At 41.9% G+C, this 26017-nt stretch overlaps 2 protein-coding genes across 3 annotated transcripts in view; one reads left to right on the forward strand and one right to left on the reverse strand.

Annotated features, from left to right (window-relative positions):
- Positions 1-7030, reverse strand: part of GALC (galactosylceramidase) — a 62906-nt gene extending 55876 nt beyond the window's left edge. For both annotated transcript variants that reach the window (XM_020814907.3, XM_020814908.3), the window contains exons 1-2: positions 6761-7030; positions 6425-6493 (exon numbers count right to left, since the gene is read on the reverse strand). In XM_020814907.3, coding sequence (XP_020670566.3) covers positions 6425-6493; positions 6761-6904 — 213 coding nt within the window. In that variant the 5' untranslated portion in view covers positions 6905-7030. The remainder of the gene's footprint in view (positions 1-6424; positions 6494-6760) is intronic.
- Positions 7031-23755: 16725 nt separating this feature from the next.
- On the forward strand, positions 23756-25816 carry GPR65 (G protein-coupled receptor 65). Its single transcript, XM_078383715.1, has one exon. The coding sequence runs from the start codon at positions 23912-23914 to the stop codon at positions 24938-24940; it is 1029 nt and encodes a 342-aa protein (XP_078239841.1). The 5' UTR covers positions 23756-23911; the 3' UTR covers positions 24941-25816.
- Positions 25817-26017: the final 201 nt, after the last annotated feature.

Raw genomic sequence — 26017 nt, forward strand, 5'->3', positions numbered from 1 at the left:
TGGTAACCTTGGAAGAAGGGGGAGTGGCTAAACAAATAGCTGAAGTCACAGTGCAGCAGAACAAACAAATAAGTAACAATGGACTGAAAATGAGAATTTTCTGAAGTCTAGCTTGTCATTTCATACAGGCATACTTGCTCACTTCCTCCCCAACCTCTCCAAGTTACAGCACTCTGTATTGATTTTATTTCTTCTTCTCATCAAAAACACTGGCAGGATCCTGGAATCAGGCAAGCTGACAACACATGATCTTGTTATGTTTAACATTGCAATCATACCTGAAAGTTACACCTTTTCAGAAGTAGATTTATAATTCCAGTGTATATGTGCAGGCAATATGCCATCAACTGAGCTCCCAGGAACAAAGTTAGAAAAACAGGAAGAGCATTTAAATGCTAACGAATGACATCAACCTGGATAAAGGAATTACAATCTCAAAACAGCAACTTCAAAAATAAGGCTATGGAAAATGACTGACACTTAAAGCCATCTAACTCTGTTGTTACCACAGAAGCACAAGAGGCTTTTCCACAGCAATGTGCCCATATGCTTAAAGTAACTTGTCATAGTTCTCAAAACTTAGTTTCAGCATCACAGTTTGTGTAATCACATCCTACTCTGTCACTTTCCTCAACAGTTTTTAGGCATGCTGCTGCCTAATCCAACTATACAACTGTTTCTCTTGCACCTTTTATTCCAGAACTGCTTCACCAACCTGGTTAGGAGGTACCAGGACAGGGAACAATAATGTCCTGGTCCCACCAGATATACACCACCATCTTGGAAAATTAACCCAAATTATCTCTGCACCAAGCTTGAGGCACCAACCATTGAGACACCACAGAAACCAGCGATTCGGTAACACCAGGACTTGGAAAAGGGTTTAAAACCTCTTCAAAAGGAAGACGATTGCAATTTGTTAAGTCTTACTTTTCTCTCAGAAAATCTGAGTACAACAATACCAAAGCTATCCTACAGTCATTTTCTGCAGTTTATTTCAATATCACCATTCGTTACATTCAAAATCTATCCCACACCCCAACCAAAGTAATAATAATTGATCAAGAAAACTAACAAATATGACTTAAAAGTATATTACGTAATAAAACAATTACAGTCATTACAAAACACTTCAACAGTTTTAAAAGGCCAAACTAAAAACAACTCCAAATATAGAAAGCTCCAGTACAATACTGTGTTTTTTCCTTAATTGAAAAAGGTCATAATATCGCCAAGTAAAATACCTGAAGGACAAATGCAATGCCATTCCAGTGATTACACTAATAAAGAAAGACGTAGCCATGGCAACATATTGTCTCTTCTCATTGCAGGAGAAAGCCCCCCCCCCCAGCAATGTGGTGCTTTCACACCTGCTTACCACTTTTTCAAGGCTGGCAAAGGTACAACACCAATACTGTGAGCTCTTAAAACAATCATTACATTGCCACTCAACCTAAGCAAAAGGCTAAGTGAATATCTGATATATTCTAACCTACTAAAAAGGTAACAATCTGCACACACTATATCTTGCAAATAAATTTCTTCCACAGTTAATATTTTAAATTCACAAACAGGGATACTGATAACACCAAATAACATGAAGCTGAACAAACCAACAGGTTTTTAATAGCAATATAATGCTATTATATTGCTATTATGAAGGATGCAAACATCGTCACATTGTACAAGAACAAAGGTGACAGGGGTGACTGCAATAACTACCGTGGTATCTCTCTTCTTAGCGTTATAGGGAAGCTGCTTGCCCGTGTTGTGCTGAAGAGGCTCCAGGTGCTTGCAGACAGAGTCTACCCAGAATCACAGTGTGGATTTCGAGCTAATAGATCCACCACTGACATGGTATTCTCCCTCCGACAGTTGCAGGAGAAATGCAGGGAACAACAACAGCCACTCTTAGTGACCTTCATAGACCTTACAAAAGCATTTGACTTGGTTAGCAGGGATGGCCTTTTCAAAATACTTCCCAAGATTGGATGTCCACCTCGTCTCCTTAACATCATCAGGTCCTTCCACGATGGAATGAAAGGCACTGTAGTTTTTGACGGCTCAACATCAGATCCCTTTGACATCCGAAGCGGAGTGAAACAGGGCTGTGTCCTCGCACCAACACTTTTTGGGATCTTTTTTGCTGTCATGCTGAAGCATGCCTTTGGAACTGCAACAGAAGGTGTCTATCTCCGGACTAGATCAGATGGAAAGCTCTTTAATCTCTCTAGATTGAGAGCGAAGAACAAAGTCCAACTGAAATGCATGCGGGACTTCCTCTTTGCAGACGATGCAGCCATTGTTGCCCACTCTGCTGAAGACCTCCAACAACTCATGAATCGTTTCAGCAAGGCCTGCCAAGACTTTGGACTAACAATCAGCCTGAAGAAAACACAAGTCATGGGCCAGGGTGTGGATTCACCTCCTTCTATTACCATCTCCACACAAGAACTGGAGGTTGTTCATGACTTTGTGTACCTTGGCTCAACCATCTCTGACACCCTCTCTCTAGATGTCGAGCTGGATAAACGCATTGGGAAAGCAGCTACCATGTTCTCTAGACTCACAAAGAGAGTATGGGTCAATAAGAAACTGACAACACATACCAAGATCCAGGTCTATAGAGCCTGTGTCCTGAGCACACTCCTGTACTGCAGTGAGTCCTGGACACTTTGTGCCCGGCAGGAGAGGAGGCTGAACACCTTCCATATGCGTTGCCTCCGACGGATTTTTGGAATCACCTGACAGGACAGAGTTCCAAACAGAGTAGTCCTAGAACGAGCTGGAATTTTCAGCCTGCATACATTACTGAAACAGCGACGTGTACGCTGGCTTGGGCACATTGTGAGAATGGCTGATGGTCGGATTCCAAAGGATCTCCTATATGGAAAATTAGTGCAGGGAAATCGCCCCAGAGGGAGACCACAGCTGCGATACAAGGATATCTGCAAGCGGGATCTGAAGGCCTTAGGAATAGACCTCAACAGATGGGAAACTCTGACATCTGATCGTTCAGCCTGGAGGCAGGCGGTACATCACGGCCTCTCCCAATTTGAAGAGACCCTTGTCCAGCAGGCCGAGGCAAAGAGGAAGTCACAAAGGAAGCAAAACCAGGGAGCTGGACAGGGGACAGATTGGATTTGTCTTCAGTGTGGAAGAGATTGTAACTCTCGAATTGGCCTCCTCAGCCACACTAGACGCTGTTCCAAGTCCTCCATACAGAGCACGCTACCATAGTCTTTCAAGACTGAAGGATGCCTACTACTACTAAATGCTCCATCCAAAGTTTTCATCAATTAGTGACGTGAGTAAACACTATCCAAACTTTTCCTGAAGAATAGGTAATGATTTTTAAAAGATGAAGTATAAAAACAATAACCAATAAAGACCTTTACCTTGCCCAATTAACTCTGGCCATTTATTGTCATTGGACAAGGGAAATCTTATGATGGTTCTAAAACACAATTGGGTAAGTTCTCAGGATTTTAGGAAAAGAAAAATTCCACAAATGTGGAACAATCCAAGAACAACTCTCTGCGAAACATACAAAGGGCTGTGCGGGATCAGCTATTTCTGCACACACTACTGCCAATCATTTCCTGAAGAGTTCACCACCAACTGTGTCTCCTGTCTCACATTCTTCAGCAACTGATATAGCCTCTGATACTGGAAATGATGTATAACTACACTGGTCTAGAATCTTTCTGTGTCTTGCTTTGTGAATTAGGAACACAGAGTCAAGTCCTATCCTACATTTAAAATCATGATTTACCAAAAGAGCCCCTAAGGTCTCTTGAGAGGTACATGGCCCAATGAGGCATACTAAGAGGTGTGTCACAACTACAGTATTATGTTGAATTGCGTCTGGAAAATAATAAGCCAGTGCCACTGTTGTGATGTGCTCCCTGGAACCTATCCTACCAAGGCATCCTGAATTCAGACAGAGCTTTCAGCCATTCCACAAGGGCAGCCCCGTAAAGAATGTGGTACGTCAAACATGTGGTGCCAACATCTGGTCACATTCCGCCCTAAATCACAAGAGAACCCAACAATCATTACTTCAGCTTGTCATGGGGTTTCAACAACATTCTTTGAATCAGTTCATCCGTATTTAAACCCTCATCCTGAGAACGAAAAAATGAGACAAACTGAACACTGTGGCCAGCATCGATTTTCACCATTTACTTAGCAGTTGATAACTGCACCAGATAATAGATAATAAAAGACAAAACTCCACAGGTATGTCCAGGTAGGGCCATGAGCAGCTACTCAGCATCACTCTCTGTGAACGTTCTGACAACAGGAAAGTCTATTTTAAACTGGTTTTGCATGACACTGCCAACATTTTTATCATCTCTCCCCCTTATCACAATACTGTACACCCACAACAAAAAACACGCTGATGACCATAATCACCCAATCTCCTGAAAAGGACAAAAGCTATACTCAACTATCCAACGAACTGCACCAGAGCACAGACAGAGTTCTGACTCCTGTCCTCTGAAGATGCCAGCCACAGAGGCTGGTGAAACATTAGGAAGAAAATCCTTCAGAACACGGCCAAATAGCCTAGAAAACCTACACTTTTCTTCAACATTCAATGTCAGGTTTGGGCCAGTTCACTCCTGAGAAACAATCAAAATATTGCAACAATAACATGCCTTTCCTGCCAGTAAAAGTTTTCTCTGAGTTCTTGCTCACCACTCCCACTATAAGAACTTGTAAAGCTTGTACAGAAAGTTGGGAACAGAGGGAGGGAGGAGCACAAATGACCTTGTAAAGTGTTAAAGAAGTCCAAAAGGCAAGCTGTTTCCTGAAGTATGTTTCTGATACTCTAGCGTCAGCTACAGAAGCCTCTTGTCAACATTCCTTAAGAGCAAATGCAGGCTTTGCATCAGTGCAAGTTTAAAAGTAATGTCTGTCACACAGTTCATCCTTGCACAGCTAGTTATGTTGTTGTTGTTTTTTAAAAAAAAAAATAGCCAACACAGGGGAGTGTGCTGAACTGGAACTGAGGGTGGGGGGTGTTAACATTTCACCAGCTATACCATACTTCCAAACAAAATTAAAAAAACAACATCTTTCTTTCTCCCATTATAAATAGCTGAAGGGGAAAATTCTCCTGGGGAAAACAGCAGAGATTAAAGGTTAAACATCTTCTCCATCCATGTCGTAATGACAATGTTGTCCACTTTCCCATACCAACTACTTTAAAAAAATTACAAACATAAAACAACAAACATCATACAGCATTGAGTTAGTTCTTGGCTTCAGACAGCATGACTTTAGGGTCAGTTGAAAGTCCATTTCTATAATGCACACGTTTCTGTGTAAACACCTGTACACAATACTCCTTAGAAGCCTAAAAGCTTTCACAAAATCATCTGAGCAGTCTTCCCAGTACAATAGAACAAGTTTCTGACAGGCTTTGGCTGAGAGTTTAAGCTGGTATATCTCTTTTATTAGATGCAACTATATGAAGTGGTTAGGAATGCACCATTTAAAATCTTTTGCTGTTGTTTAGTCCTTAACTCATGTCTGACTCTTCATGACCCCATGGACCAGAAAACGCCAGGCCCTCCTGTCTTCCACCTTCTCCTCTTGCCTTCACACTTTCCCAACATCAGGGTCTTTTCCAAAGATCGTCCATTCCCATCCACTTTAGTTCACTGACACCCAGGATGTCAATGTTTATTCTTGTCATCTCCTGTTTGATCACATCCAGCTTACCAAAGTTCATAGATCTTACATTCCAGGTTTCTATGCAGTATTTTTCTTTGTAGCATTGGACTTTCCTTTCACTTCCAGGCATGTCCACAGCTGAGTATCCTTTCAGCTTTGGCCCAACCACTTTGTTAGCTCTGGAGCTACTTGTATTTGTCCTCCGGTCTTCCTCAGTAGCATGTTGGACGCCTAAGGGGCTCATCTTCCAGCGTCATATCTTTTAGCCGTTTGTTTCTGTTCATGGGGTTTTCTTGGCAAAGATACTGGAGTGGCTTGCCAGTTCCTGCTCCAGATGGATCGCATTTAGTCAGAACTCTCCACTATGACCCGTCCATCTTGGGTGTCCCTACACTGCATTGCCCATAATTTATCGGAATTACTCAAGCCCCTTTGCCACGACAAGGCAGCAATCCATGAAGGGGTATAAAGCTTTACTAATGTAATATTAATTATGTAGTAGTAAAAAAAATTCAGATACCAAATAAATTACCAGACACTTAAAATTAACAAGATATTAATACTGAGGTAGGTTTATGTATCTTCACAATTATGTCAAGCACTGCATATGTGGTTTAGAAAACCACAAGGCTGCAAAAGAGCTGACAAAACATTAAGAAAAAACTAGAGGTTGATTTTATGGCATTAGCAAAAAAAAAAAAAGAAAAGAAACGGATAATAACAGCAAGGTAATTATTACCTTAAAAAGATAATCTAAAATTTGAGAACGATAAGGTTCTGCGTAATTCACTAGAAGCCGGGAGGTAGCCTGGGGGAGAAAAAAAGAGGTTAAGAGCGATTATTCAAACACATGTATCTTGCAAAATGCTAAACACATGCTTACTGTATTTCCAATTGCTATAATCAATTAATGCTATTTTTTTTTTAAATGTATACAACCTCCAATTTCCCAAGACTCTGATGAACTTTCATTCTCAACATCCTTTCACCCAAACCCACTGGACTTCACATCTTCCCCACAAATGTGCCATTTTTTTTTCTGAATCCTGCCTACCAATACAAATCTCAAGCTCACCCCTCCGCCGCTGACGGCCCCGATGCCATCGAACTCCCGGGCCAGCCCGACCGCATCGTCCAGCCAGTAACTGCCGCCCTTGCCCCAAGCCGCGGCCGAAGAAGCCACGCTCCAGGCCAGCACGACGAAGCCCCACAGCCGCATCTTCGGGGGGGGGGATAACCGCCCCTCGGCGACCGCAGGGGAGCCGCGGGAAGGGATGAAGCCGAGCCTTGCGAGCCGGCAGGCGGCAGCACTTCAGTCGTGCAGGAACGAGGCGGCGGCGGCGGCGGCGGCAGCGACCCGGGTCGGAGCAGGACAAGGCGCTGCTGCTTCGCGGACGCTCATCCCCGTCCCAACGGCAAAGGGAGGGAGAGGCAGAAGCGGTGCGGCGGCGGCACCATTCAATCTCCCGAGGCCTCACGTGATAGTAGTCACCTGACCAGACCAGGAACTGGCCGCAAAAACACAGCGTGGGGGGAGGCGGGGGGGGGAGAGGTCTGTCAACAAAAGAAACCGTTGAACCCTCTCCTCCCCTCTCCACTGACGTCATGTCGCCCCACCTCACGTGATACCTTAAGTGACTCTGTGAGGTGTTGCGTGTGACAGCTGGGCTTGCTGGTTATTATAATTATATTCATTTTTTTAATACGTTACTTTCTGAGAATCTTGTTTCTGGCCAGATCCATGTTTTGGACTGCAATTTCCAAAATGAATTACAACTTCCAAAATCCCCCGGTTATATACAAAGCTGGGTGACCGTGTTGAGGGATTCTGGGCTGCGGATTCTGGGAGTTCTAATCAAATCAAGTCTGAACTATTTCTGGAAGCAAAAATGTTGAAGCTCAGGCTGCTGGACAGTTCTCTGGGGAGGAAAGAATGCTGTTCTTCCAAAAATAGACTATAGCAGGAAAAGAGGAAGACCAAATGTGAAATGAAACAACTCCTAAGGAACCACGGGCTTGAGTTTATAACAGCTGAGCAGGGCAGTTGAGGATAGGATGCTTTGGATATTGGTCATTCATAAGGTCACCTTGAGTTGGATGTGACTTGATTGCACATAACAATTTTCCCAAGCTTTAGAGAAGACATAGTACTGTTGTGGACTAGCTACAGTACTGTATATGCAACCAGAGCCTGTATAGAAGAATTTATCTGCCCCTTTCATATGTTGTCCTATTCTTCCAAAAATCTGAGAGCAGATATGTGAACAACTTAATTTTACCCTCAGATAAGTGTGATCTAAGGCTAAATTGCTGTCTTCCGCATAGTACTACATACATACACAAAAATAATAGAGAATTCTAGGTACTGTACAGTATATGCTTAGGGAAGTGACTGATGTAGCAGCAACAAAAGACACCGATGTGCATAAAATCTTGTTAATTTAATGGTAAAGAAGCACATTTAACGTGGTTGAATCAGAAATACGTTTCACAAAACAGGAAGACTGAGCAGATGAGTCATTCCTGATGTGACCATGGGCAACACTTGAGGTCTGTTTTCTTGCTGTCTTTGAAACACTTGGATCAGATATTCCTTCCAATAGTTGGCTGTCCTTACAGTATTCCAGTACGGCAGGGATGGGGGACTATGTGGGGTTTAAGGGTGTTTTCTGCCTCCAAAGATCACAGAATAATGCTTGGAGAGAGAGAGAAAGACTAGGAAGTGAAACAAGTAGGTAAAAGTTCACTTTCAGTTTTGGGAAATCCTTATTTGTGAATGCTAAATAGTGTGGTGGCCCCTTATGACCTTATTAAAAACCAGTTCCCATTATAGGCAGTTTCCTGGAACTACAGTTTACCTTCTGGAAAAAAAGAGGACCAAGGGGTTGCAAGTGATATGAAAGTTGTGTTTTACCCTACCCTGACTGAGAGGACTATCCTTGGCAAAATGGGATGCACATAGCAGCGAGAAGTATGAAGTGAACCACAAAGCAAAAACCCATGAAATGGGCCATTTCATAGTTCATTTCAGGATGGTTCAGGGAGACACAACTGCCCAGAACAAAACAAAATGCTAAATTATTGGGGTTGGCAATTCATAGCTGGGCTATACCCTATACATCCCAAATCCAGTCTTCGCTAAAATTGCAATGGTTCTTGGGCTGACTCTCCTCCCCATCCCCTAAAAGTCTGGCAAAGATTGGATTTGGGATGTCCGAGTTGTGGCCCCTCAAAACAGGTTCCCCCAGGAAAGTTTAGCCAGCTGCTAAAGAGCACTTTCGTGGGGGAACCTGCTTTGGGGGCTATAACCCGGACATCCGAAATCCAATCTTCATCAAACTTGGAGCTGCTGGGGAAGAGAAGCAGCTGAAGACTCTCAGTGGGTTTGGCATCCCTAACCCATGCAAAGGCCATTCTACAGCTCCGGGAAGTCCCAAATCACACAAATAATAACAGCCCATCATGAAAGTTCATAGTTTGTAGTTTGTGAATAGTGACAAACCATGAACTAACAAGAACTGCTATTTTCACAGTTTGTGCCTATCTCTAGGTACCATGTCCAGCAGAAAACAGTGTTTGGTAAAATTATACACCTCAACCAACTCCTCTCTCTTTCTACCTCTCTCTGAAGCAAATCCTAATGATAAGTACAACCAGGTCTACTGTAACTATAACTTCAGCGTGGCAGCTTTTGATCGAAATATATGGTTTCTTTGCTAATAGAGCCTTCTCCAGAAGCCTGTGTGAGCCAGTAAAGGGGGGGGGGAGCCCCCAGCAATGGATAATGGATAAAAAGGATGGTTCTCCTCCTTGGAGTGGAAACAGTTATAGTTGTAATCAAAATTATTCAACCCCTATTGTAAATCAGGTTTATTGTCAACATTTACGGACTTTCAGCTGTTTGCAATGAACAAATCAAACAAAAGCAATTGAAATAGCTCAACACAATGAATGCTTCAAGTAGTTTCCCCAAATTCAACTTAAAATGCAACTTTTAATTAATTATGCAATCCCAAAATTATTCAACCCCTTCAATAGAATCCCTCACAACAGCAAAAATACAGTATGTAAAACCTGATGCGACAACTCAAGGGCTTTATTAGTTGCACCATGTATGCTTGAGCTGGAACACATGAAATACATGAACTGGCTAAGGGTTTGGTGAGTCACATTTGACTGCAAGTTAGAAATATAGGTAAGCCGAAAGCATGGTCCAAAAAGATAAGAGATCAGCACCCTTCACAAGCAAGGAATAGCATACAACAAGATAGCTTGGGTGTCATTGGATCTTCCTACAGGATAGTTAGCCCAAGCATCCCTCAAATTCCATCCAGGCTTGGTTGCAGAAGAAGTCCTGGATGATTCTACAGTGACCATAGCTGTCACCTGACTTGAACCCCATCAAAAATCTCTGGTGGGATTTGAAGAAGACACTTGCAGCATGCAAACCCAAGAATAATACTGAACTGAAAGCCATTGGCCATGAGGACTGGGCTAAGATTCCTCAGGAACACTGCCAGAAGCTGGCATCTGGGCTATGCATCTTGTTTGCAACAGGTCATAACAGCAAAAGGGTGCTCTACTAAATACTAAAGGTACTTGCTATTAAGGGGTTGAATAATTATGAGACTGCAGAATTAGAAATTGCATTTTCAGTTAAATTTGGGGAAACCATTTGAAGCATTTGTTGTGTTGAGCTATTCCTATTGTATTTGTTGGGAAGGTAACGGCGTTCCGTGTCTAAGTCGCACTGGCCATGTGACCATGGAAGATTGCCTTCGGACAAAACGCTGGCTCTATGGCTTGGAAACGGGGATGAGCACCGCCCCCTAGAGTCGAACATGACTGGACAAAAATTGTCAAGGGGAACCTTTACCTTATTGCATTTGTTTGATTTAAATTTAAATTTTAACAGTAAACTTTATTTGCAATGGGGGTTGAATAATTTTGATTACAGCTGTAACACTGAGTGCCCTGTTTTCATGCAGGAAATCTTTGGCAGAGTGGAACCTTTGTGGAATGCTGATGTTAATTGAAGGACATTCCATTTATTGATTGTTGGACACCTAGGAATTATTTACCACCCCAGAGTACTGCTTTTTTAAAAGTGATGTCCCAAGGTAATTTGACAAAGAGGAGCCTTGGAACAATACCTCCACCCACTGCTGTTGACTTTAAATTACAGATGTATATGTGTACATGTCATGCCACTTTTAAATATGTAGTGTAAATACTTGAAATTGCACATACAGTAGTTGTGAGTCACATAGTAACTATAAAAGTAACTATAGTCAGTCAACACAAGTGCTATTTGGAAAGTGATACTATGAATGACTCTGGAAATATCACAGTGTGATAAAACTAAGAGTACTCACCTGTTTGCAACTTCTGCACATTACTATTAGTAGAGCTGCTGTTGTCCCACACAGCCACAATACTGGTATTGCCTGTACTTCCAGGAAGATATGAGCAGGAAATTCCACTTCTGATTACATTACAGCGAAATATTATTATGACTAGTTCAGAAATTCTTTAAAATATATGTACATGATGCATTACAGTAACTATGTCAAATATGTCATGTGTGATTCAAGTCATCCACAGATACAGTAGCCATTTACTGTATTTTTCTGTGTATAAGATGCCCCATGTCTCATATAAGACACCCACCCACTTTTCTAACACAAAATTAAGAAATCTAAGTTGGGCTTAGCAAGTGGGGGGGAAGCAGGAATCAAAGCGCTTTGATGATTCCTGCTTTCCCCCTCCACTTTCTTGTGAAGAAAGTGAAGTGGGAAGGCAGGGACCAAAGCACTAAGTGAACCGGGAGCTAGCTACCTGGGATTGACCCCAGACCACGAGCAGAGTTTTGGCTTTAGTACTACAGTTTAACCACTGTACCACAAGGTTCAATAAATTTAAAACTTCCAAATCACAGGCTTGGTGGTAGTAACTGAACCCTGGTATATGCTTGAATCATAGGGGCTTTTCTGAGAGGGAGTGGAAAAAATAACTTGACCAGCACTGTCTAATGTTGTGATCTTCTCCTTCATCTGGAATGCGCTGGATGGATGATTCAGGGATGCCACAAATTTCTAACAAAAGTCCTTTATTTTGTGACAACTTCCTTAATTCAACATTAACAACAAACTCCGTCTCTTGCTTCAGGGACGTTGTGCCTTTTGCTTTTTAATTAAATCATAACAAATTCTCCTCTAGCTGCATAGGGGTAGAACCTAAGTCTCTGTAATGCCACCTCTGTGGAACGCCAGATCCTTTGGGTGACCTTATTGGGGAGGGTGCAAAACCCAGACCCCCTGTGGTTCCCACACTGTCTTGCCCAGGTTTGATCTCAACCTTGGTCTGAATGGACTCATCCCACAGGGTTTCCCAAGGCCGTCTGGACATGGCTTGTTCTCCCATCTTTGAGCCTCCCACTGCTGCCACTCTCTAAACTTTTTTCTCTGTTCTTTCTCTTCTGTCTCACCTCAGTAAGGTGGCTTTCTATAGATATTTCTCCTCCATTCCTTCTCAGCATACTCCCTAGGGACTTTAAACTCCGTCCACTCCCCTGTACTATTTCAACCCAGTCCTATTTCATTTCATATTCTTCTTCCTCCATGGAACACACTTCTCCCTGTTCAGTTTCCAACTGCGCCCCTCTTCCCTTTCTCCTTTCCTTTTTATCTCCTTTCCTCTTCCTGCCAAAATGACGCCCTCTGGTGGCTCCTTCTTCTCTTGTTCTTTCTGCCCTTGCTTTTCTAAACACACTTAAAGAGAAAGAGATGCTTATGTACATTCAGCAAGACTAAGAGTGCAACTACACTGGAAAGTTAAATCAGAAATATTTGGTTTTGCTGTGATTTGATTCACAACCTGAATTATATTAGAAATCACAGTTAATGCTGACACAGAGAGTACGGACTGATTCATAAATTCACTATTCATACCGGATATGATGCAAGTTGCATTTCAGCCCACAGCTTTCTCCTTCCTCTGGTCCCGCCTCTACTGATCCCTTTATAGTTTGCAATGAAGTTGCTTTCTCATTTAAAGCTTCAGACTGCTACAGTTCTCAAAAGCTTTTCCATAGAAAAATAAGATGGAAAGCTACAGTCTCATATTATGAAACATCAAATGATTTAACAGTAATTCTGCAAAATACACATTGATTCACAACTCAGAATGATTCCTTATGGGATCAACATTCCCCATTATCCATCCATTATTCCTTTCCCTTACTTTCAAGTGCATGCAGGAATTACCTCATCTCTAGTGATATAAACTAGTTTAACTCTACCCAAAGCCAACAATTTATTTTACCATCTTCAAATACACTTTAGATCACTACGGAATCTCTGTCTGAAAGTATAGTTGCTTGTTTTCAGAGACTACAGAGCTCTTCCTTTCAATCGCTCCAGAGCTCTTGGTCGGCTATCCACTCGTCAGCCTAGCAGGGAGACTTGTCTTCCCTCCTTCTGCCAGGAGTGGCTAGCCGACTGCAAGCTCCAGAGCAACTGGAAGGGAGAGCAGAGTTGGCAGCAGTGGATGCATGAGTGGACAGTCCAGCCCCAGGATCCTTGTTGCATCCAGCTCTGTGGGGGCATTTGTATACAAATATCCCCATCTGTACTGCAGAGCTTTCCCCAGCTCTGCTGTGCCACAGGCTACACAGGTCACAGCAATTTAATCTTCCTCTTAGCTGAGGGACTCCTGATGTTGAGCTACAGTAAGCTTCCAGGTTGTGGTGGCTTGACCTTCTGGGAGTTGTCCATAAAAGTGACAAGATTAGGAAGCATTTTTATGTATAGTTCTCATCGGGAAGTTGTGGGCATCCTCTTTCTTGATAGGAGGCGTTTGGGTACACAGACATAGCATAACAGTCTCTTGCAATTAATTTTTAAATGCTGTTGTATCTTCCTGTTTGATGGGAAAATAATGATTTTACTTTAACATGTCCTTGCTATACTATTAAACAAAAATACAGTGGTGCCTCACTTGATGATGTTAATTCGTTCCAGCGAAATCGCTGTAGAGCAAAAACATCGTCAAACAAAATAAAAAAGCCCATTGAAACCCATTAAAACCCGGTTAATGCATTCCAATGGGCTGAAAACTCACCGTCCAGCAAAGATCCTCCATAGGGGCGGCCATTTTCCATGCCTGTGCAGTGAGGAATCCATCCCTAAGCACAGTGGGGGGGCATTGTCTTCAGCCTGCGGCCATTTTGAAACCCAACGATCAGCTGTTTTTGATCATCATAAAGCGAAAATCGGTTCCCGAAGCAGGGAACCGATCATCGCTAAGCGAAATTCCCCCATTTAGACCATCGTTTTGCGATCGCAAAAACCTCATCATAAAGCTATTTCCTCGTTAAGCAAGGCAATCATTAAGCGGGGCATGACTGTATAGGAGAAAGATAGTCCTTCCTCATCACCTCATTACCACACATCTATTCACCAATAGTTTATTTTGTAGAGAGCCAGTGTGATGTTATGTACGGAGACTTAAGAGTCAGGACATTGGGTTAAATCCATGCTTAGCCATAGAAACCAACTTGGGGGGAGGGGCTGCAGTATAAACCCTTCCTTGAACATCTCATGTACTACAAAAACCCAGTTAGAATTAGCATACATCAGAAGAAGCAATAAGACAGCAAATAACAAGAAATTTATTTTGTGGAGAAATACATATTGTGTTGTTACGTGTCATCAAGTCACTTTAAATTTGTGGGAACCCTATAAATGAACAATCTCCAAAATACATGTCCTCAACCAAATGTGTTGTTTCATGTAGAATGCAGGGCTTCTATATTTCCCAAAGCAAATATATCAATGAGTTTGCCTGCAATCATGTACTGGCTTTATGTCAGAGCTTGATAGATAATCGTTTCTAATCCTGTGTTACCCATTGACAAGTGATGAAATGCTGCATCTGTACTCCTGCTACTTAAGACTTGTGTAAGATTCAGATTTGTCCTGTACAGGTAATAATAATTTGTTGGGAAACTGTTCTGTTAAATATTTCCCTCCTTCCCTCTCTTTTCTCTAGGGGGAGAGCTAGGTGAAGAGCCTAACATCCAGATCCTCTATGTTCAATTGTATCTATACTTATCAAGGAGTTATCCCAACTTAATGCAGTAAAATTGCTTCCAGGTAAGCATGTATATATTTGCATTTTTAAAATCATTATTAAATTTATTGAAGCATATGTAACTTTGAATTTTGTGTGTATTGTTTTGGAAGCAAAAGAAGAAAAAGTTAAATGTATCTCCAGGTAAAAAATCCCTATAGGTTGACAGGCTATAACTCTTGCACACTTTCTTGGAAGTATGTGTAACTCAAATACTGTAAAGGGGATTTGTTGGCATGTAAACATTCTTTGAACGAGCCTACATATCAGTCATCCCTAATCTTTAGTCCCCAGATATTCTTGGACTACAATTCCCAGAAGCTGTCACCACTAGGTGTACTGTCTAGGATTTCTGGGAGTTATGGTTCAAGAACATCTGGGGGTCCAAGGTTGGGAACCACTGCTATAAATAGTTTTTCCCAGTTCATGTAACACGCTCATTCTCAATACAATGGGCCGGCTTATAGCATTTTGCTGCTCTGGGGCAAAGGAGGAGATAGCAATGAACATCCAATATAGAAGCCAAGGCCAAGCATGCATTACCTCAGGCAGGAATCTCACAAGCTACTCTTTCATCATCCCTTTCAGAAGAGTGAAGAAAGACATTACCACAGTTTGCTGTCTTTTAGTCACATCTAAAATCAGCTGCCTAAGGCAGCTATCTCGTTCTGCCTAATGGTAGTGCAGGCCTTGTGAATCAGGGTGGGGTGAGGTGAGTAATATGCTGCCCTCCAGATGTTGATCTTCAGCTCCCCTAATACATCACCACCGGCTATGCATACTATGTCCAGTTCTAGACAATGCATTTTAAGAAGGATACAAACAAAGTGAAACAAGTTCAGAGGAAAGCAACAGGGATGTTCAGTGGACTGGAAACCACCCTATGAGGAAAGACTGGAAGAACTGGCACTGTTTATGTCTGAGAAAAGAAGACTGAGGGGAGATATGATAGCAGTCTAGCACTCTTCAAATTCTTAAAAGGTTGTCATACAGAGGAGGGCCAGGATCTATACTCAATCATTCCAGAGTGCAGGAGTCATAATAATGGGCTCAAACTGCAGGAAGCCATATTTAGGCTGAATGTCAGGAAAAACAGTCTTAGAGTAGTAAGACAATGGAACCAATCACCTCAGGAGGTGAGCGCTCCAACACTGGAGGCATTCAAGAGAAAGTTAAGACAACCATTTCAGATCTACTTTAATTTGGCTTCCTGCACTGAGCAGAGGGTTGGACTTGATGGCCTTCTAGGCCCCTTCCAACTCCATTATTCTATGATGCACCACATCAAGCAGCAACATTTCTTTAGCTAGCCTTGGATAAATCACTCTCACGATTTCAAAATTCTAGGGTTATCACTTTTTCAGTTGCAAAATCAACCGTCTGCAACAGTTTAGCAGAAAGCAGCTTCTGCTTTTATATAATACAAAATGTTAAGTGAAGATGTGTTAGTTTCAGTGAAGGAAAAGTGAATCAGTTTTACCCAAGTTCACACATTACTGGGATTGCTGTGCTTGTAAAATGGCAAGTTCCTTCCAGGTGGATGGCAGATTCCATAGGAGAAAGGATGAGAACAGCATTTTTTTTTCAGCAAGCTAAAGGACCTACAGGTTTGCCTCCTTGTGGAAGAAGGAATGCATTCTAGCAACCCTTTTGAATCCCCCAAATAATTAATCAGTGAGCAATCGACATTAAGCAGCAGTGGGGGGAGGGGGGCAATGCCAGTCAACTTTTCATCACATGCATCAGCAGCTAATGGAAAAGTTCTGGCTAGCACTAAGGGGTCACACAGAGCAGGAAGAAACTAGCTATGCTCATAGTATATTAAACAGCAGTAACAAGAGTTGTATTCTAGAGTCGAAGCACCTCACTCTTGTAAAAACATGGCAAGCTTTCTGGGACACTGTCTTGACAAGCATGGCAGGGGCTTGTCCTCCAGAAACACCACGTCAGAGGAAGGACATGGCAGATGCAATCATGCCGGAGCCTTGCAAGCCAAAAGAGACCAATCCCTTGTCTCACTGGGCTAAGAAGGGGATGTCTGGCCAAGGTGACAGTGGGACAGCTGTCTTGCCCACCAACCAGTGTGCCCAGTAAGAGAGTGTTATCTCAGGGAAGGGACATTGTCAGTCCATACAGCTCACATCTGGAATCTGTAGAAAAACTTATTTTCCTTAAAGTTAACATACCATTGCTCGGATTTTCTGAAGTCCCCTGTACGTAATAGGAAAGGGCACACCATTCTTCTATCTATTTATTTATTTATTTATTTATTTATTTATTTATTTATTTATTTATTTATTTATTTATTTATTTATTTATTTATTTATTTATTTATTTATTTATTTATTTATTTATACATACCCCGCCCATCTGGTCTATACGACCACTCTAGGTGGCCCCCTCCTTCTGCTTCTTTCATTCTGCCAAGCCAACCCTGATCAGAGACAATATTAATTTTTCTCTAGTGCACTGAAAGGAAAACACCAAGGAATGCAGCTCTGAGATATTTACCCGGTGAGTCAGGGACACTGAAGGATATTCAGTGAATGAGGCAACAATAAGGCTTTCTGATTTCCCTTTTCTGATTGTGACAGATTTCCACAGAAGAGAGGGAAGAAAGAAGTTCCCTATCTGGCCAAAATACAGGCAGTGGGTAGTCCAGATTCCTCTACCCACCAGAGAGAGATAAGTCCCCTGACATAATATTAGCCATGAAGAGCTGGGGCTGGTGTGGATTTTAGCCCCAAGCTTGAAATAAAGTCGTGCCCCGCTTTACGATTACCCGTATAACGACAAATACGCTTCACGACAATGTTTTTTCAATCGCAATTGCAATCGCAAAAAGATGGTTTGAATGGGTTTTTTCCACTTTGCGATAATCAGTTCCCTGCTTCGGGAACCAATTTTCGCTTTGCGGCTATCAAAAACAGCTGATCGTCAGGTTTTTAGATTGGCTACCGGCTGAAGAAAATGCCCCTCCGCTGTGCTTAGGGACGGATTCCTCACTGCACAGGCAGCGAAAATGGCTGCCCCATGGAGAATCTTTGCTGGACGGTGAGTTTTCAGCCCATTGGAATGCATTGAACGGGTTTCAATGCATTTCAATGGGCTTTTTTATTTTGCTTTACGACGTTTTTGCTCTACAGCAATTTCGCTGGAACGAATTAACGTCGTAAAGCAAGGCACCACTGTAGTTTCTTAGCCCTTCTTACACTGATCCTGGGCATTATAATATTACGGTATGTATTGGACTGTGTGAGAGATAGCTCATGGGATAATAACAACTTGCTCCTTTTTAAAATGCTGCTTGGGTACATGGTTTGTGGTTGCTGTGAGTATGAATGCTTGTACTTTCAAATTGATCACCACACCATTGAGATTTAAAATCCACCTCAACATTATGAAATAAAGACACAAATATATGCAATACTTCCATTACAAAGTTTAACCTGTGTGTTTTCCTTCTGCTTTAAGTAAAGTCTGAAATATTTCTGTAGAACTTTAAGTGGAATCTGATATATTTTGACTGACCTTTGGAGATAAAAACTCTAAAACTACTGTAGTATAGATGAAACTGAAGTTAACGAGACTGTGTTAAAACCAAAGTAATCTGGGTATGGCACAGACAGCGGTCTCCTCCCACCACCACAGCCAGTATCGGTGTTGTTTCCTCTCTCAGTTATGCTACTAGCTTCTTCCCTTTTCATTTTAACAGAAAAATTCTGCATCATTTCCTGTTTCTATGTGAGAACTGCTTCTAATCAGATCACATTGTCCTCTCAGGGGGAACTGTCTGAAGTAGGAGCAGCAGCACTGGGTGGCGAGGCATGTGAGGTAAGTTCAGTGGTTATAATATTCTAATAGAGATAATCTTGCCAGCTGGTTGATGTCATGCACAATGTCCCCAGGAATTGTGAACTTGAAAACGATAAAGAGTGAAATATGGAAGTCTCTTAAATCTCATGGCACAAAAGTCTAAGACAGTGGGTTCTCTTTTGGCAGGATATATACCTACAGCAAGAGCAGAAGATTGTCTAATGCAAAGGAGTAATTTGGCCTTTCAGAGGGTTGGAGTTTAATGAGCAATCATTTGTGAATCTCTCTAGTTCAGGGATGTGTAACCTTTTTGGCCCATCTGGTCTGAGGAGGTGGCCCAGGGCATAGACAGACACACACACAAAACCTACCCCTATTACAGCAGTCTCTGCACAATGGTTGTTTTGTGGTGACTGCAGTGGGGGAAATCTAAAGCATCCACACATATTACCCTGATGTGGTACTACTAGCAAAGGTATGCAAAGGAACCATCTCGGTGAACCTGATTGGCCTTTCTCCAAGGCACAGAGTCTGCATAGTGGGGAATTCATGCACCACATGTAGTCCATTGACTCCAGGTTATGTACCCTAGCTTGGGACTTCATGGAAGGCAGATAATATCCAATGAGTCAGCTGAAAGAAAGAAAGAAAGAAAGAAAGAAAGAAAGAAAGAAAGAAAGAAAGAAAGAAAGAAAGAAAGAAAGAAAGAAAGAAAGAAAGAAAGAAAGAAAATTTTCTTTTAAAAAAAGTTGTGAGCACATGCTCCACGTTTCTCTGCTTTCTTGTGTATGTCCCTTGCTCACTTATCTAATTATTCATTTCATTTGTTGCATTTGTATCCTACTGATAGTTTCTCAGCTCCAGGAGTTCCTGAATGAGATAGATTTCCTCAATCCATTTCAGTCTGGCCTGGAGACTGCTTATGGAACAGACATGATCTTAATTTTAATTATTTACTCTGGGAGTTGAATGAAGAAAGTGGGTCACTATTAATTCTGTCTGATCCTTCAGCAGCTTTGGATTCTATCAGCAATGGCATCCTTCTGAGCACCTCTCTAGGATGGGACTTAGGGGCAGTATTTTACATTGGATCTTTGGCCCCATTCTTTTTTGGAGATGGTGCCTTGGAATGCCTGTTTGACATCCTGAGTCACTAAAGGTTCAGTCCTGTCTCCTATGCTGTTTAACACACACAGGAAACCTATGAGACAAACTCCAGAAATCCGAGGTTCAGTGCCATCGATATGCTGATGTCACCCCATTCTGTTTCTCCTTTCCTTGTAACTCCTTGGAGGCTATTTAAGCTCCAAACTAGTGTATGATTATCACTGCGTGACAATGCAGTGGTGTTATTATTCTGGCACAGCAAATCACCATTCTACCATTGTAAAAATGGGAACAGCTCAAACAAAAATATTGTAACATTGAAACTGGTCTTTGAATCAGCATCAAATTTGCCACAGATGTAGCACACAGCCTGTTCTTGTTCCGTGCCAAACTTGGGGAAGTTTAAGCAAAGGATTTTAGAGTTATGAGTTTTTAAAAGTAAAGGTCAATGAAAATTCATGGAGGCAGAGGCAAGACAGGTTTTCTTTAAAGAGTCAAAACTCAGCCTTACTTTAAGGAGAGTAATGGAGCAACAGTCCTCCAGAAAGGGAGACATTTTTTCATGTATCTCCAGGGAATTAGCATACAATTTTGTATGGCATATTCAAAATATTTCTTCATAAGAAAAGCACAGAGAATAGTTGTGTTTGTCTCAATTTGTAAATATACTTTCGTTTGTTTTCAGTAAACGTACTCGGGATTTCCAAGATCAGGTTCCTGGCATAAACCTTCAAAGGGGGAAGCATCTTCCAGGGGCAATCCGAACTTTTGACCCTTTAAGTCAGGACCCAATTAGCTAACTCTCAGGAGGAGAACTTTTTGACAGGTGTGAATGGTAGTGAGCACAAGAGGTATTACAAAGGGATTCTGAGTCTGGTTGCAAATGTATTTCAAAATACATTTTTAAAAGATTAAAAAGTAAATATTCAGAAGTTTATTCACTTAAGGCTGTGAAATTACTGCCTTTTTGCCTTGTGCTGTGGATGGTCTTATTCAATGTTTGCAGAGCTTTGGTACCTATATCTTGTCATAGCCTCTTGTGCTCACTACCATTCACATCCCCCGCCCCCCGGAAAAATCACAGCCCTGACAATTGCATTGTGTTTGGGTGAGAAGTGGGTAATTAATGGAAGAAGAAGTCAGCTTCTGGAATTTTCCCTTGCTTGATTTCACTTGATTTCCCCCAACCCAGAAAATACATTGTAGGATTAGGTATTTCTATCAAAAGTTCATACTGCCCAAAATCTTTCTTTATCTATGTTGGAAGTACCATAATTTAATGATATCTGAAATGATATCCAATAATATTTGCCCAACAACAGGTGACACCAAGAGCACTGGGGGTAGTCAGCATCAAACTTCCATGGTGTATATTGAGGGGTATTGACTACAATGACACAAATGTGAAGTTTCCCCGTTCTTTCCCACACTTGCAAAGGACTGTGTCAGTCCGAAAACCCCATTTTCTTAGGCCTGCTCCTATTAATTGTTTTCCAAGTAAGGGTTTCCACACATTTTAAGAGGTAGGTAGTTCTTTTTTTTCTACATAATAGTCATAGCATTCTCTGCTGTTCGTTCAGGATTCACAGATGTGAAAAAAAATTCCTTGATTTTAATCTGTGCGGGATAGAATGGTAGCCAAAGAGTAGATAAACATTTGATGTATATATGCTGAGTTTTGTTTTTTGTTTTTTACTTTTGAATACTATCTGTCTCCATATGTCATTAGACTCAATGCTTGGTAGGTTACTGATTTTATCAAAAGGGGCTGGCATCTGGTGCAAGGATTAGAAAATCATAGTTGCCACTCCAAATTGTCCATTTGCGTAAACAGCACAACTAGAAAGCTTGTGCTTTCAGATGATAACATGATTGAGAGGTGAGACTGGAGCATGAATTAGCAATACAGTAGGACCCCCTTATCCTCGAGATCACTTATCTACTTATCCACAGTCTGAAAATATTACAAATATTAAAAGAAAAAAATCAAGAACAAAATTATTGTCACATGTAGTACCACAACCAGCCACCAGAATGTGTTAGGGGCCTGTGCTATGCATAGTGAAGAATATGTAGATGGTCTCTGCCACCCTCTAGTGGCCAGTTCTGGTAATACATGGGAGAATAATTTTTTTCTGTTTATTTTTTTCCTTTTTACCATGCTATATATTTGCCATTATCTATGGTTTTCAGTATTGGGGGGGGGGGCTTGGAACCAATCCCCAGTGGATATGTGGGTCCTACTGTACCTGTAAATACAAATTACCAGAAGATGGGGGTGAGGTTTGAATCAGTCTCCACCATTAGTGTCTATGAGGAAAATGAAAAGGAAGACTCTCAACAACTACAATTAAGCTTTTAAAGCCAGTCTGGTGATCCTGTTCACGTTCTATATATGGCAGAAACTACTATCATACCTCTTTATCATACCTCTTTATCAGCTTCCTCTTTTATATCCCCCACACACACACCTTTTGGCCTTTCTTCACCACCCACATTCCTGCTAGTTTTGATGCTCAGAATGAGAAAATAGAAATGACAGAGATGTGGGAGACATTCTAACTCCTGGGCACATTCTAACTCCTTTACCACATTTTGAGTCTGATGCTGAAAACATCTATATCAAAGTGTTTATGCTACTTCCGTTGTTCTTCCACCAGAGTTTTTCTTCACTTTGAGCGTATGGTAATTGCTTCGTTCTAACAGGGGGTCTAAAATGACTTCAGTTCTTCTGTCTTCATTTTCCAAGCACAAACCCACAATACAGAGCTGCCTGAGATCTGATTTTAAGTCAAACTAGTAAAAAGGGTGAAGAACAATCTACCGTATTTGCCGGCGTACAAGGCGACTGGCTGTATAAGACAACCTCCCCTACAGAAGAGGATGGGCGGGGCGGGGCAGGAGGAGGAGGAGGAGGAAGAGGGGGTGGGCGAGCAAGCGCACTGGCTCAGAAGCGAGAGGGAGAGGAAGAGGGCAAGAGGCTGAGCGGGCGGCAGCAGGAGGAGGAGGAGGAGGGAAAGGGAAACTGGCGGGTGGCGGGTGAGCGAGCGCGCCGCTGGCTCAGCAGCGCGGGGTGGTGGGCAGCCCGGCGGCGGGCTCTGGCCACTCAGGCATGGCAGGCTGTGCTTCCCTCCCTTCATCCAGACTGCCTGCCTGCCTGCCCGCCTGCCTTCCTCCCCAGCCAGCGCGGCCCCGTGTCACTCATTCAACGGCGGCAGCAGCTCCTTCCTGGCCCAAATGAAGTGTACCTGGCGTACAAGACGACCCCCCCACACTTGGAGGCATGTTTTTTGGGCTCAAAACGTCATCTTGTACGTCGGAAAATACGGTATGTGGGACACATAGTTCTGTCATCCAAAGAAGGACTTGGCTGGGGAGGGGCTCTGAAGGTATGGCCGGGGGTGGGGAGGAGCAGTGGCTAGTACAGTGCCAAAGAAACTGCCACCTGAAAATATGTTTGTTTTCACATTTTAAGGTTTTATAAAATTTCTTAGTCATTCTCTTTCAGGATCAAAATGGACAAATCAATATGGAAGCTGAATCTAGTTTTTCTTCTTAATTATCAATTGTTAAACAAAAACAAGCTAATTTACAACTTCTAAAGCTGAGAAGGCCCTTCAAAAATAATGAAACATATAGTACAGTATTTTACTGTGTGCATTATGTCCCCATTTGCCTGTTTTGACCTCAGATGCTCAAAGGATTTCTCATTCATGCAGTTGTGAGAGATGCCAAAACATTTAAGACCAAAAGGAAATAAATATTCTTTTCTAATTTCCTTTGCTAGACTCCTTATATAATCAATGTTCATACTCCTTCCTTTAAGAATTTTAGAACAGAGCGAGGAAGAGAAATAAATTTAAATTAACAATCACAACCTATGTCATTCTTTTAATTTCTCCCTCCCCCTGTGCTACTGCTACATTTGCCTTGAGTTTCTGACATTTAGCAGATTCATAAAATAAATAACCTAATTATTTATTTTCTCCCCATCCCTCCCCCACAGTACAGTGGAGAGCAATCAATGAATGGAATCCTCGCTTTTGAATGAAGAGAAACAACCAGATGACTAAGAGCTTATGATCTCCTCTTTTGTATACCAGCTAGACAGAGCACAGTGAGAGGAACCTATAAAATTCCATACCTTTCGAGCTGGAACCTGCGAGAAACAATGAACTCTTCCTATTGCAATGATATATGTTTCATACAAGATCACACACTAGATCAATATTTGTTTCCTGCTCTTTACGGCATTTTGATTATCATCAGCATTCCTGCTAACTCTGTAGCCATTTTCATATCTTACTGTGAAGTGAAGAAAAAAAATGAACTTGGGGTCTATCTCTTCAGTTTATCTTTAGCTGATCTCCTCTATACGCTGACTCTGCCCCTATGGATTTATTATGCACAAAATGGGGATGACTGGATCCTTCCCCCGAACCTTTGTAATTTGTCTGCTTTCCTCAAGTATCTGAATTATTACACCAGCTCTGGATTTCTCACCTGCATTTCCCTTGATCGATACATAGCCATAGTTTACCCTATGCGGTTCCATTATCTGCGTACGAGAAGAGTTGCCTTTTTTATTTCTGTCTTTGTTTGGGCCTTTGAAATCATATCAAACTACATGATTTTAATTGAAAAAGAAACATTTACAGAACAGAACATCACCAACCACTCCAACCATACTTTGTGTCATGATAAATATCCTCTAGAAAAGTGGCAAGCTCAGTTGAATTTTTACCGGGTCGGTGTGGGGTATGTGATCCCCTTGGCTATCATGGTGTTCTGCTACCAGAAAATCTACCAAGCAGTGAAGCATAATCAAGCAACGCAAGACAGTGACAAGAGGAGAATCAACCACTTACTGCTGAGCATTGTCAGCACTTTCTTTTTGTGCTTCACCCCGTACCATGTTGTTCTGCTCCTGCGCAGCATCTCTGAGCCGTGTAACTGCCCTTTTGCCCGAAGGATGTTCATACCCTATAGAATTACGACTGCTCTGACAAGCATAAATTGTATAGCTGACCCATTTCTCTATTGCTTTGTGAGTGAAACCGGACGAAGTGATATCTGGAACATGTTCATGTGTGTCTTTTCTGCTAGCCAAGCAGAGACACAGAAGACTCAAAATGTTCCTGAGTCCAGTTGTTCGGAAGAAAAAAATGTGAAGGTTCCAGAAACAGAAACATTCTTATAAGCATTTGCGCAACTTGCAAAGTTGAACATGATAAGTGTGGAATTGTCTTATTCTCTTCATTTTAGGAGTCCAATATTCTTCTGTCTCCTATCTAGAAGGTGCTGTAGATCTGTGATGTTTCCCATGATGTTTCACTGCCTGAGGCATGGTGCCCTCCCCTTATATCACCCACAGAAGGGTCATGAATTACCAGCATGATTCAGCTCCAACAGTGGCAGCAAGACAGTGTTCTTTTCTGTACCTCAGGGGAGCATGTTGATTTATAGGGTATAGGGCAGGTCATGTGTCATCTGCAGCTCTTGCCCTCTAGAGGAATGTTTCCCAACAATGGATCCCCAAATGTTCTTAAACTAGATCTTGCAGAAGCCTTCACCATTAGCTGTGCTGGCCAGACTTTCTGAGAATCGTAGTCCAAGAAAATCTTTGGGACACAACGTTGGGAACCACTACTCAAGGGAATGGCCTAGGCAGTTCAAGAGGATTGAGTAGGAAGTTGCAGCTATTGCTGCTGCCCCCTAGCATCTACTAGCTGAACCACTTGTCTTACTCTGCCTTATGAAGGCAGGCTATGCTATAGATCAACATGGGGCTGCTTCTGGGGGTTGACACATACTGTATGTAATTATCTGAGCCTTCTTCTAGTTCTTTCTGCCCTTTCCCCCAGGAAGAGTAGCTTCAGGTTATGGTGGACTATGTCATCATCTGCTAAGAACTAGAAGAGAGCATCATGCAAACACTCACATGTTGTTAACATTTTACACTGTACCTCTCTGATAGATGTAAAATATTGTTCAGTGTTGACTGAAAAACAAAAGGATAAATATTATAACCGCACTTGATTTTATATTTTATCAAATAAAATGTCCCTTTACTAGATAGACTGTTTTGTTCCTCATGCTAGAGCATTGTGCCGGAGAAGCAGAAATGAATCCACATATGTTACTTGAGATAAACGAAATATAGAATTTATTGTTATGAAAAGTATACTACTAGCATTTATGAAACTGCAATGGTTAGCTTTTTTTTCTGCTCATAGTACTTTAAAAATATCCCCTGGTTCTTCCAATTAGTGCTATA

This window comes from Pogona vitticeps, chromosome 1 (genome assembly GCF_051106095.1).
Source record: "Pogona vitticeps strain Pit_001003342236 chromosome 1, PviZW2.1, whole genome shotgun sequence".
In the NCBI taxonomy this organism is placed as follows: Eukaryota; Metazoa; Chordata; class Lepidosauria; order Squamata; family Agamidae; genus Pogona; species Pogona vitticeps.

What these genes read in the sequence shown, in the direction of transcription:
- GPR65 (XM_078383715.1), top strand. Translation starts at nt 23,912, where the DNA reads ATGAACTCTTCCTATTGCAATGATATATGTTTCATACAAGATCACACA.